The sequence below is a fragment of the Myodes glareolus genome, chromosome 13 (genome assembly GCF_982192425.1).
Source record: "Myodes glareolus chromosome 13, mMyoGla1.1, whole genome shotgun sequence".
Taxonomy (NCBI): Eukaryota; Metazoa; Chordata; class Mammalia; order Rodentia; family Cricetidae; genus Myodes; species Myodes glareolus.
The window spans coordinates 74520020-74533809 of record NC_142038.1 but is presented as its reverse complement, the minus strand read 5'-3'; the positions used below and the strand labels follow the sequence as shown (position 1 = coordinate 74533809).

Below are 13790 nucleotides of genomic sequence, written 5' to 3'. Positions count from 1 at the left end.
TTGGCTTAGGATTTTATTTATTTTATTTTTTCAAAAATTCAAACTGGCACATGAAAATACACATATTTATATATATGTAAACATATATTCATGCATATATATGAACACACTACAGCATGTTCAAGTTGTGATACACATATCTAACTCCTCAAACATTATTTCTTTATGGAAAACATTTAAGTTCTGTTCTCTTTATCTCTAGCCACCCTAATGTTTACTGTCCTCTAGTCTTATTTATTATAATTAAAAGTTCCTTTGCATCATTTTCTGACCAGGATTTTTATAGAATCTTAGCCTTTCTCTCCTTCTAGTTTCTACCCTAATCTTGACCTCCTGATGATTCAAGTCTTAATTGCTTAGAGTGCAGGGACCCTTGGTGTGGGTTTTTCTAGCCTGGGCAGGTTGACATGCAGGATGCAGGGTAGACTTGTCCTCACAGGCGGAGGAGGACTTCACCCAGAAAGCCTCTGGTGGCCTGTCCTTGTCACCAGTGCAATGGGGTCCTCTCAAGAAGAGATGCTAGGGTCAGAGGTCACATAACACTTTTTGAATCCTGTCTTGACAGTTTCTAGAATGATCTACCTTACCTCCTTCCAACTGAGCAGTTGCTTCTGGGACCCAATAAGAAGCTGAATGCTTCCTTAGAAGTTGATCAAATATACCTTTCTGGTGAGAGGCGAGGGACTGGTCGGTGCAGCACAGAATGACGCAAATGCAGAGGTGGGGCCCAACCTGCAGAGCCACCGACATAGAGCACTCTATGGACCAGGACTAAAGGGTCCAGTTGTAGACTGGCTGAGTTATATTTTCATCACTGGCTCTGATTGTGTTTTGAGAATTTGACTCTATAAAAGTCTTTCAAACCGGCTCACCAAAGTGAAGTATCTCATTCCACCTTCATCTTCCCATCTCAAAGAGAGCTAAGAAAGCTCCAGCTGTTTAAACGACTGGAAGCAGGACAAGGGAAGCCACACCATGCGCTGATCTCCTATGCAGTGGTCAGCATAAGAGGGCTTCACCTGTGCGAGATGGCGAGCAAACAAGCAAATTAAGATCACAGAATAGTCTGATGGGATAGCAAGCCTGCAGGGGAGACTACAATATTCCAGAATATCTGAAACACCACTGTTGAGAAAGACAAAACCATGGTGGCATGTGTGGCATCAGAACATTATTTTAATGACTCTCTGTGTGTCTCCTAAGCAGACAGAATCAAGCCAACTCTAGCCTGTTACAAAAGTATTCGAGAGATTACAAGCCCACAATAATTTTTTAGCTATTTCCCTTCCACCCCTTATTTTGCCCCCCAAATACTTACTTGCCCTTTGCTTTTGACTCCCCCGCTCCTCTGCCTTCTGCTTTCTTGGGGCACTCTCATTTATAGGAGTGTACCTCAAGGCTTACTCGGGTATGCTTTGAAGTATTTTCACAAGTGGGAGACCAAGTACAGGAGTGAGATAAGTTGTTAAACAGAAATGGCCAGCTAGAAGCTGTGTTATTCTTTCCATTGGCCCTGCCTGCTGGCTTACCATGCCCGAGCCAGGCTGTGAGCACCCAGAGACCACTCACTGCTCACTGCACCACAGATTTGGAAGTAGAAACGTCAGAGATTGCTGCTGACCGGGAACACTGCAAGAACGGACAGCAGGTCTCCACAGTGGGGTGGCAGAGCCATCCCCGCGCCAGTGGAACGAGAAGTGAATGCAGCCTTCCCACAACGAGAGCACGTGCACACGTGTGTCAGGGAACCTCAGAAACAGGTCCCAAGACAAAACCCGGCAAGCTCACTTTTTAAAGAGGAACGTCCTGTTTGCTTGTGCTAAACGACGGTGGGTAGACTCAGCATGTTCATTAAACTGGGCCAAGGTAGTAAGTACACAGAGGCCAAGGACCCCATCTGCTGACTGAAGTCTTCCCCTTCCCTTTGCAGTGCCGCAGGTCACCAGCCTGGCTGCAAACTTGGAGCACAGCTAGGGATGACTGACTTCTGGATCTCCTGCTTTCAGGTTAATGTGGCTCTGGAGCTTGAACCCATGGCTTCCTATACCCCGAGTGCCATCCCGACTCTCCCTGGGAATTTTCAGTAACTGCAGTGTTACAGAACAGTAGCATAACATCTAGAAGCAGCTAAGCTAAGCTCGGGGTCAGTGGCCAGGAATTCTAATCTAGTGAGCCTTTTGCAGGAGCCATGACTGTGAGAGTTTGGTGGAGGTAAAGCAGGCTGAGAAAGATTCTTGCATTCAAGATGCTTCATTTATTGTCCATCTTATTTTCTTACCTAAATGACTGAAACAGGTGTATAAGCAGTTGGAAGGGATCTATATTTGTTATAGCTTTTCAAATCGGAGTTCTCGAATTTCCCATAAATCGCTTCACTGTGCAGTCATGGCCCATGTCTTTTGGAAACCCCTATTTCTGCCTTTAGTATTGCTTTATGGTATTCAGACCAGGTTGTAATTCCTAGTGCTTCTGTTTCAAGGAGGAAGTTTCTCCATACATTGGTGGACAGTACGGTGTATTGACTTAAATAGATAGATAGATAGATAGATAGATAGATAGATAGATAGATAGATAGATGATAGATAGATAAATGATAGATAGATGGTAGATAGGTAGATAGATGATAGGTAGATAGATGATAGATAGATAGATAGATAGATAGATAGATAGATAGATAGATAGATAGAGACATGACTACTCCTAGGTATGGTGGAGGAGAGGTTTATTGTAGATAAAAGGGAGGGCATAGCCAGAGGCAGGGACATCTGGGAGGGTCCAGAGTGAACATGGCCCTGAGCTACTTGAGGAGAGGGGGGTGAAGGGAGATCCAGGAGAGTAAAGGTAGCCAAAATGGCTGGATTATATAGGGAGGGACAGCTGAGAGAAGAGCTGGGCTCGAGAAGTTTAAGGGAGGGGGTGAGGTATGTAACAGGTAGGGACTGAGGGATGCTGGGAGAACCCGTGGCCAGGTCTGCTTTGCTATGCTAAACAGGCACCTCGGTTAGCCATTTGTCCCAGGTTGAGCTCACAGCCCTGATTAGTATTGTTTCCCAAACTGGAAAGCACAGGCTTGAAGTGGACAGAGATGACTGGGATTTGGGGCTTTGTCAGGGCTGTATCAGTGTTCTCCCCAGTGAAACAGGCGAAGGGGCTTCTGACAATGGCGGCAGACTCTACTCTGTGAGGGAGTCAAGTGAGAGCTTGTGGGGTTCCCAAGGCCTTTCAGGAGCCCACAAACCCAGAGGCCCTCATTTTACCATTAAAGATCTGACCGGGCTAAGATCTTTTCCAAGTGCTTCACCCAAAGCCAAACACATTGCTAGGAAGGGAACATAGGAGCAGACAGGAAAACCCATTCATCTTCCACTCAATCTGACAGTTAAAGGGATTTGCAAAAACAGAGCATTGTCAATATTCTTATTTGAAAAAACAGCTTTTCAGAACCATGTAGCATTTGTCTTAGGATGTAATGGTGCTACATTCAGTGCTGCTCTGAGGACAAACCTGACAGGTAGGTGTGTGTGTGTGTGTGTGTGTGTGTGTGTGTGTGTGTGTGTGTGTGTAGAACAGGCACAGAAAAGCTGGGGCTTTGGTGGACCAGGCTCTCAGATGAAGAAACTTCAGGGGGGCTGGAGAGATGGCTCAGAGGTTAGGAGCACTGGCTGCTCTTCCAGAGGTCCTGAGTTCAATTCCCAGCAACCACATGGTGGCTCACAACCATCTGTAATGAGATCTGGTGCCCTCTTCTGGGCTGCAGGCATACGTGGAGGCTGAACAATGTATACATAATAAATAAATAAATCTAAAAAAAAAAAGAAACTTCAGCACTCTGGCATCTCAGCCTGTTTATAATGGAGAGTTGAATAGAGAGACAGGGTATGCAGCTGAACAAGGAGGTAGGATATTACATCCAAAGAAACAAGGAGGTTGGGCTTAGGGGTTACAGCTGGACAAGGAGGCAGGTTTGGCTAATCTGGTAGATACAGTTTCTGCAAGGGAGCACTCTTAAAGCCCTGGACATCTAAACCCACACATGGATCCCAAATCAAGGCTTTGCCATTTCGCTCTGAGCCTTGCCAGGAGGGATGTGAGTAGGGAGACAGGTGTTGGGGGAGGCTCTGCTGTGAGTGGGGGACAGGTGTTGGGGAAGGCTTTGCTGTGAGTAGGGGAACAGGTGTTGGGGAAGGCTTTGCTGTGAGTGGGGGAACAGGTGTTGGGGAAGGCTTTGCTGTGAGTAGGGGAACAGGTGTTGGGGAAGGCTTTCCTGTGAGTGGGGGACAGGTGTTGGGGGAGGCTCTGCTGTGAGTGGGGGACAGGTGTTGGGGGAGGCTCTGCTGTGAGTGGGGGACAGGTGTTGGGGAAGGCTCTGCTGTGAGTGGGGGAACAGGTGTTGGGGGAGGCTTTGCTGTGAGTGGGGGAACAGGTGTTGGGGAAGGCTTTGCTGTGGGTGGGGGACAGGTATAGGGGGAGGCTTTGCTGTGAGTAGGGGAACAGGTGTTGGGGGAGGCTTTGCTGTGAGTGGGGGACAGGTGTTGGGGAGGCTCTGCTGTGAGTGGGGGAACAGGTGTTGGGGAGGCTTTGCTGTGAGTGGGGGACAGGTGTTGGGGAAGGCTTTGCTGTGAGTGGGGGAACAGGTGTTGGGGAAGGCTTTGCTGTGAGTGGGGGACAGGTGTTGGGGAGGCTCTGCCCTGAGTGGGGGACAGGTGTTAGGGGAGGCTTTGCTGTTTTTCCGTGGGTCTGAGGCTGTGCCCTTGTCAGCAGCACACATTCACTCAGGACTACTCAGTCAGGGCTTCCTACAGAATAGGGTTCTTACTTTCAATAAATAAAAACATGTATGTTTTAAATTTCTCAACTTTAGGCAATAGTGGCCCACATCTTTAATCCCAGCACTTGGGAGGCAGAGACAGGATCTCTGTGAGTTCGAGGCCAGCCTGGTCTACAAAGCAAGTTCCAGGACTATTGTGAGATATTTGTACACTGTAGAAAGATGTATTTGCTGTGACTGGTATTATAAAAAGCTAAATGGCCAATAGTAGGCAGGAGGTATAGGTGGACTTTTCAGTGAGAAAACAGAAGAGCAGGAGGAATCTAGGTGCACAGGAGAATCCAAGAGACATGGAGAGGAAACAGAAGATACAAGAAGGAAGAGAGGTAATGTCATGTGATAGAACATAGCTTAATATAAATAGGTTAATTTAAGTTGTAAGAACTAGTTAGGAACAAGCCTAAGCTATAGGCTGAACTTTCATGATAATAAGAGACCTCTGTGTCTGTGTGGAGACCTCTGTGTGGAAGTCAGTTGGGAGGCCAGAAAAAGACTCACTACACATAACAGTGAGGGCTACACAGAGAAACCCTGTCTGGAAAAACAAAACAAAATCTTTCTCTACTGCAATTCTTAAGATGGCATGTGTCAATAGAAGAATCAACAGAAAAGATTTTGGAGGTCTTCTATCATAAGAATAGTTGTTTAAAGCATAAAGAAATTTGGAAACCAGAGAGGGAGGGAGGGAGACAGAGACAGAGAGAGAGAGAGAGAGAGAGAGAGAGAGAGAGAGAGATTATATAGATTTGGGCTTCTAATTTAGAGTTTGAAATATTAGTAATATTAGAAAATAGTTCTCAGATTTTAATACACACACACACACAGAGAGAGAGAGAGAGAGAGAGAGAGAGAGAGAGAGAGAGAGAGAGAGAGAGAGATTATATAGATTTGGGCTTCTAATTTAGAGTTTGAAATATTAGTAATATTAGAAAATAGTTCTCAGATTTTAATACACACACAGAGAGAGAGAGAGAGAGAGAGAGAGAGAGAGAGAGAGAGAGAGAGAATACAACTTTTGTATGTGGAAAAAAGGTTAAAACCCCTCCAGTTATCATTATTATTATTATTATTATTATTATTATTATTACTATTATTTTGTTCCCAGGGATTGAGACAAGACCTTGCATGCATTTCATTATGAGTTACCAAACTCAATAATAATAATGGAAGTTACCAAACCTTCTCTTGTAGTATTTTTTTTCCAGGAAAGAGAACCCCACAGGGTCTGACTCCTCTTTTCTTCCCACCCTCCCTAAGTAGACCAGTTCATTGTTCTGGCTCTAGTGGGCTAGCTAATGGCAGTGGGGCATCCTGCTCAGAAAGCCACTGTAGAACATGTTACTTGTGGTGTGGTAGGGCCAGGATTTGGGGAACAGGGAAGGTCTTTGTTCATCAACGTGATAATAAAGATTTGTTTACACCTGTGCTCTGCTGTCTGCCTTCCCTCAATGTCCTCGGGGTTGGCTCCACCTCTTTCCCTCTGTCCTCTGTGTCCCTCAGGGATGCCCCGGTCTCTGTGTAGAATGGTGCACTTGAGACTACACACAGCCTCTTATGTAATTAATATGGTATAAGTACTTGTTACACACTTCATCGCCAAACACTACAGACAAGAAAAATGTACGTGGTGCCATTGTGATATCCTCCACCCCAAAGGTTTGATCCTTGGTTGATTGAAACAAGTGGCTGGCTGTTTCATTTTTCTGACTGAACCCCAATAGCTGGATTTTTATTAATTTCTATATTTCTATTATTTCTATTAATCATACTACAGGATGTAGTATCACTAATTTGGAGGCCTGACTGTATAATTGCAGAGTTTAAATTTCAATGAAGATTTTTTTTTTTTTTTGAGGAAGGAGAATGGTGAATAAACTGTTAGACGTCGTTGGCTATATCTGGGCATTTAGGAATTGGAGGTGAAGTGAGCAGGACCAGAGCCCCACTTCTTTTCTTCCTATGTTTGTGTCATTCTGGTCACAGGCCAAAGAGTGATGCGAATGAATAAGAAACGTGGTAAGGGGAGAAAGAGAAGATCAGGGTGGATGGCACAGGAAAGAGGCTGAAGCTCACGATAATGATGGCAACGCACGTACTGAAAGGGGAAGGAAGGCGCTGTGGCTTTGAGGACAAGAAGCTGAAAGGCTGCAGCTGAGCAGAGATGTCTACCAGGCAGACAGAGCTTGGGAATCACCGACCTGAAGAAATGGTCTATGGACAAACCGACTTTAATCTTTTCTTTTTGGTGGGCCTGGGGATTGAACTCAGAGCCTTGTGCATTCTAAGCAAGTGCTCTACCACTGAGCTATACCCTCCGCCCAGACAAACCGCATCTCTCTTGCTTTTTCAGCTTTTCCATGTGGCCTATGTTTTAATCAAATTTGCAAATTCTCCGCGCCCTGATCTTTGGGTCTTGGAAAGATCTGTCGACTTTGGAAGCACCTACTCACCATGGCAGTATTTTGCTCGTAAGTAATCTTGTCTTCTGTGCTGTATGGGGCTTTGATTATCTGAAAGTTTAAGACTATAGATTTAGTTTAAAAAGAAAAAGAGTGTCTCAGTGGGACTCCTAAGTCGTCCTCAGAGCATAGCGTTTCTCAGTCATGCATGCGTTGATTCTAAGGACCCTCGTGCAGAATGGAGGCTGCACCCCCTTTTGCAACAGTCGTACTCTTACTGCAAGTGAGCTGCCACTCGCGCTCGTCGCCCTTCAGGAGGAACAAAATTCCTCTTTATGGATCCTGGGCTCCACATTACTCATTTAGAACCTGACATCTTTGCCAATGAAGTATGTAAGTGTCTCTGGACCTCATGATTAATCAAAGTGGCAGCCAGTTTCCTTAGAGGGTAAAGTTTCCTACTCGAGGCAGGAGGAGTTAATAGCATATCTTCACACATGGCTGCTGAAGGCACTTGAACTGAAATAGCCAGGTATTTCTTTTTCATGAACTAAAAACTTCATCCTAAGCTTCCATCTAGAAATCCAAAAGACTTCTTGGTTCTTCCTCTTAAGGAAACACAAGGCAAGGGAAGCGATCTAGGAGAAAAGATGCATCATTTGATAACGGTCAACTGTGTCCTTCCTAGATTCTCGAAGAGATTGTTTAGAACAGTTTGGGCAGGAAGCAAACGTGGCTGTCACCCGGGATGACCAGCTGCTCTGTGTCACGGAGTATTCCCGCATCGTGCCTCTGGAAAATGGCGAAGTAAGTGGTTTTGGGAGGCAGTCAAGGGTAGGACTCGGAAGGGGACAGGAGGCTATGACATTACATTTCCCGGGAGACAGTGCAGATCAAGGTGGGAAGCAGTGCTTCGGAGGAAATAGAAAAGGAATCACACCAAAGACAGAATGAGTTGGGTTAGAAGTTCTTTTGGGGACTGAATTCTTCTTTGGAAGTTAGAGTTTGGGACTCAAGGCCCACGGGCTTCAGAATTCTCCCAGTGACAGAAGGTAGTGGGTCACTGGTAACTGGTGACAATCCCCCCCGCCCCGCCCACTTTCTCACACACTATTTCCAGTACTGAGGAGGTGGGGCAGGCGGCAGTGCTAAGCCAAGCCCTGGTGAAGGGACCATTGTCGGCACAAGACAACCTAAGACCAAGTTCTCAGCAAAAAGGCGCTTATTTACCCAGAGGGATAAAGGGTGGGGAATAAGAGACAAAGGCAGGGGATGGAGGGTGAGGGAGAAGGGGAGGGAACAACAGGCATTTGTCCTGTAGGGACAAAGGCTGTCTCTGGATAGAGAGAAAACAGAAGTGGCCCCATAGGAAAATAGCGGTTTATTAAGGGAAACGGGGGAACCCATGGTAGGATGAGATGTTTAACTTTTATTGGGCACGTTAATTAGGTGAGCCAAAGGGGGCTTTTTGTTTGCTGGACTTTAATACTTTGATAGCTGGATTTTGGTAGTCAGCCTAAGGAGGAGGAAGTGGACTAGACCTTGGGGGCTAGTTTTAGGATTGTAGTCTAATAGATTTTAGCAAGGCAGAGAGAATGAGAGAGAAGGGCAAAGCCTGCCAGAGCCATGTTTGCCATGCTCTGGCTGGCCAGAGATCCTTTTGCCTGGTCCCATTTGACACAGTGGATGTCAGCTTTGAGGGAGAAAACAATTGTTGTCCCCTTGGAGTTGCATCTGGCCCTGCTGTGAAATCAGCATGGCTGTTGCTATGCAGGGGGATGGACAGAGATGGGGACAGTCAGGGTAGAGTTCCATGGAACCGGCGGCGAGGCTGTGAGGAATGTAAACAGACTTTCAAATCAACTCCGTTAGGAGTGTGAGATTTCACTTAAGAGGCTCTAACCAGTATCTTCCATCTGGTAAGCAGCTTATGTTCCAAACTACTGAGGCTTGGACTTCATCAGCTGAGGCATGAAAACCTGAGTTCTTGTTCTGGTCCACATTTCTTCAGCGATTAGATCCTGGTTCTCAACCTATGGGCTGCAACTCCTCTGGGGGTGGGGGTCACAGGGGTTGAATATCAGATATCCTGCGTATCAGATATCTGATATGTTACATATCATTATGATTTGTAACAGTAGAGGAATTACAGTTATGAAGTAGCAATGAAAATAATTTTCTGGTTGGGGGTCCCCACAGCATGAGGAGCTGTGTTAAGGGGTTAGGAAGTTTGAGAGCACTGCTTCAGGTTAGCTCAGCTTCGTTTGTTTGATGTGGCTGACACTCTCTTCCCCGTGCTTAGCGGCACGACAGTCCCTCTCCGGCATTCATAGTCCTTCCCCTCCACAGGCACCCAGCAGATCAGAGAACATCTTCATAGAGATCAGGTTTAAACATAGAACCAAGGACTAGCTGCTAGACTACGTCAGTATGTTCAGGGGCTCCTTAGAGAACCATGTGCTTTGGGGGCATAGACTGTTTTTAGTGTCTTGTTACTGCATTTTGAGAAAAGGACTTTGGTGGTCTGGTGTGTCCTTTTTTCTTTTTCTTTTTCTTTCTTTTCTTTTCTTTTCTTTTCTTTTCTTTTCTTTTCTTTCTTTCTTTTTTTCTAAGGTGGTTGTATCCTTGATAAATGGTCGTCCAGGAGCAAAAAATTTTGCTTTCTCCAACACTCTGAGGGAGTTTACTAAAGCAACAAACATCCGCTTGCGATTTCTCCGGACTAACACCCTACTTGGGCATCTTATCTCCAAAGCAGAGCGAGACCCCACTGTCACCCGGAGGGTGAGTAGCATTTTGTAAGCACCCAATCAGCTGTGTTTTGTTGCTTGTTTTGCTTGTCAAATGAGTTCAATTCTTTTGAGTACCTTTCCCAGCCTGTGATTTTAGGCAGAGGGTGGTTCCTGTCTAAAATAGGTATAACTATTTGAAGAAAACAAGGCCCGGTGGTGCAGGTCTGTAATCCAGCTGCAAATGAACCAGGCCTGGTGCTGCAGGTCTATAATCAGCTGCCAGGGAAGCTGATGCAGGAAGACTTTAAATGTAAGGCCTGATTGTACTGCTGAATGGTCTCAGGACAGCCTAGGCAGGGTAGCTGTCAATATACTCAGTGGTAGAAACCTGGGTTCAATCCCAAAGATAAGAAAAATTGTTATATCCAAAAAAAATTGATTGTAGTCAGTCTGGTATTGGTGTAGATGGGCTAAGTCAGAGGCTACCGAAGAGAAACCGTTTGCCTCTTGCTCGGGTCGCTGTCTAGCATGCCTCAGCAGGTGAACTCAGCTCCATGCAGTGACTCTGGGTACCAGGCTCCTTGTTTCTCACAATGTCTTAGTGTCCTCCTTCAGAACCTCTGCATCAGAGCAGATAACAGAGCGAGGAAAGAGGAAACCCACATGCCCCAAGCTACAGAGGTCACTTCTGTTGAAAGGTCTTGCTGGTCAGAGGTTTCACTCCATCATGGCCTGGCAGCTGTCTCCAAAGCTCGGTGACATGGGAACTCCCTCCCCAGGGAAACTTCCTAGTCTCTACCTGCCTTTGTCTGGAGAATGTCCCCGGACCCAGAGGATTGACCTTTTCTGAAAGCTGTCTCTAAACCTGGATGCCTGATTTATCTTTAGGAAGACCCTGCACAGCTCCCTGCTAGAAGCCGTTCCTGCTACATGTATGATGACTGAGACTTGTACTAGGGGCTTTGCTCTAGGACCCTGCTGTTACTAACGCAGCCTTATGACAGGAGTGTGCCACCTAATGCAAATTAGGGTTTGTCTCAGGCTCCCCAGTCCTATGTATTCCCTATACTCTGGAATAAAGCTGAATCAGTTTACTGGTTATTTCCCGGAGAGCTATCTCCATCATACCTACAGTGGTCCGAACCCTGTTCGCTGCTTCTGCTCCCCGCTCCCTCATGGACCAATGCACCATCAACCTAGAGGAAGAAACAGAGCTACAAATTCCACTTAGGTCTGGTTCTAATGTAAACCCTCCTGGGGGTGGGGGAGCAGTAGAAGAGGTGACCTGAGTTTGCCCTTCTCCTGCAAGTGCCTCCCAATGGTCCAGCCCAATGGGAAACTAGAGAGCCAGAAAGCCTATAGCTACTGCCGATATAGGGATCAGCCCAAGGGGAAGGGGCAAGATCCACCTAGAAGGCTAAGTGAAAGATTGGAAATTATCTTCGAAATATTTTGGCTTATCATGAGTGTTGCAAGGTGTGTGTGTGTGTGTGTGTGTGTGTGTGTGTGTGTGGTCTAGTTTTGGACTGAGTCTCTCCTGTGTCTGTTGCTGACTTTGGTCTTTGGGGGTTTGAACTTTAGCCTTTTGAAACATGAATCAGGAAGGTTCCAACAACAGCCAGCAGCTGGTAACTCTCTCTATAGATGGGTCCAATCCATCTTTGCAAATATTTCCTCCCTTCCCACACCCTGGAGGGGCAGACTGCACATAGTAGGCACAGAATTCATTTTTTGGTAGATACATACGCTCAATGTATAAACAAGATTAAAACACATGGTCTCATTCCAGTAGGCTCTTCATTCAATACGACTCTGCTCCCCATAGGTACTTTTCTTCCCTGCATTTAAAGCATTTGATGTTTTAATGGACAAATTCTGAAAGCTTTTTTAAAAATGAAATTTGATCGAGGAATGCGTTCATTTTGTAAGACAAGTTACAAGCAAGCATGGTTCCCATTCGTGCTCCAGTCAGCAAGGACAAATGGCACAGGAGTATAGAATAGAGGAAAAGCCGTGTCAACCCTTACGCAGGTAAAGGCCAGGGAGGGAACTTGTGTGTCGCAGTCCCTGGAAGCTGGTAACCCTGTTCTCTGTCGTGCAGTACTACTACAGCGTAAAGGACATCAGCATCGGTGGGCGGTGTGTTTGCAACGGCCATGCGGACGAATGCACTGCTGACAACCCTGAGAACCAGTACGTACGGCCAGCTCCCTCCTCACCTTGCTGGGAATAAGACTAGCTCTTGCAGTGGAGATGTGCACCCAGCTAGAGACTTTTAGGTTCTAGACTGGGAACTGGGCCCAGGTCCTCTAGAAGAGCAGCCAGTGCTCTTAACTGCTGAGCCATCTCTCCTGCCCCTGACTTCAGATTTATTTCATTTGAGGTTTCTGCCACATTTGACAGTTCCTGCCTCAAGATGGAATTGGCACCAAAGGTGGGAATGTGTGTTAGGATCTTTCATGATTGTCATGTACTCAAATAGCCTTCAGTCTCATTTAAATTATACAGATAGAGAAGAGTTCAGCAAGGACAGTCTGGTGTGGAATGCTTGTGACAGCTCTATGCATGAGCAGGAAACAAGTCTCTGCTTGAGATGGCCCAGAGACTTGATGGAGGAGGCCCGTTTTGGACAATCAGTGAAGTTAGTTCTAGACAGAATACAGTTTTAACCAGGAAGGTTTACCGTCCTGACCTCACTGCACGGATAATAGCAGGATCGCACTTTTGATTCTGGGTTTCCGAGCAGCCTGCTCTTTGCTGTGTCACAACCTAAAATGTCAGCTGCTTAGGAGAAAAATAACAGTTGATATTAGGCAAGATAAGATGAGAGGCCACCCCGGAAAGGACTCTCTAATAGACTGAGCCGGAAGCATTTCTGAAGAAGATGCAAAGCCAGGTGCTAGCTCACCTTAAGCCTAGACTGAGAATCCGTACAGCAGAGGCTTGATGATGTCAGTGCCGTCCAGGTGGGCACTGTCCAGGTGGGCACTGTCCAGGTGGGCACCATCCAGGCAGGCACCAGGCTCCATTCCGTGCTATGCTCAAAACTTCACTACAAATGTAGTTGGACCCTGTGTTCCTCAAGCGATGTCCCTTAAATATTTTTTCAGGCCCACACATGCCAAGTATTTCATTGGTACTGAGCTGAAACTAGCTCTCTGAGGAGAGCCTGTGTGAGCTCCAGCTGTCACGCATGCCCGTTAAGTCCATGTCAGTGTGCCTTCTCAGACAGCGGGCAGGGTGATGGTTGGAATCTTCTTTTTGGAGTGTGACTCCCCACGACCTCTTACAGAAGGGCTGTGGGAGTGCCTGGAGCCTGTCAGGAGCCTGTTCCACTGTGGTTTGAGTCTTCAAACACAGATGAGTGGTAACTCAAACACAGCCTTCCATTCCAATGCCCAGGGCTAAACTGGATGTCAAGTGATCTCAGCTGTGTGTCTTGTAAGGGCGCTGGGGCAGCCTGTGGGAACCTAGTGCTCAGAGAGCTTTCCGGTGACTGTCTCCCGGTCACCTCTGTGCTGCAGGGAGGCTGCTGGTACAAAATGTTGGAGTCTCTTTTCCAGCACCACTCCAGGTTTCGGTGAAGCCGGGATGCTAAACGCATCCCTGGAAACTTAGCATCTGCTTGCTCACTTTTTCTCATTTCTTACTCATTTATATTTATTGTTTTCGGTAGCTCAGGCTAGCCTGGATACTGTGTATCCTTCAGCCTCCATGGAGGGGTGATTATAGGTGTGAGCCACCATGCCCAGTGTTGTTCAGTTAATGTAACACAATGTGGTAGAGGAGAAAGAGCCGGCGCTTCAGAGTCAAACTTCAGCTTGACATTTG

The 13790-nt window shown here is 46.4% G+C and overlaps 1 protein-coding gene across 1 annotated transcript in view; it reads left to right on the top strand.

Moving 5' to 3' along the window:
• The window catches only part of Lama3 (laminin subunit alpha 3), a 235761-nt gene that overhangs the window by 50479 nt on the left and 171492 nt on the right, over positions 1-13790 (top strand). Inside the window, exons 3-6 of the mRNA XM_087896244.1 lie at positions 7179-7296; positions 7916-8034; positions 9841-10011; positions 12061-12152. Of these exons, the coding sequence (XP_087752370.1) occupies positions 7179-7296; positions 7916-8034; positions 9841-10011; positions 12061-12152 (500 nt within the window). The remainder of the gene's footprint in view (positions 1-7178; positions 7297-7915; positions 8035-9840; positions 10012-12060; positions 12153-13790) is intronic.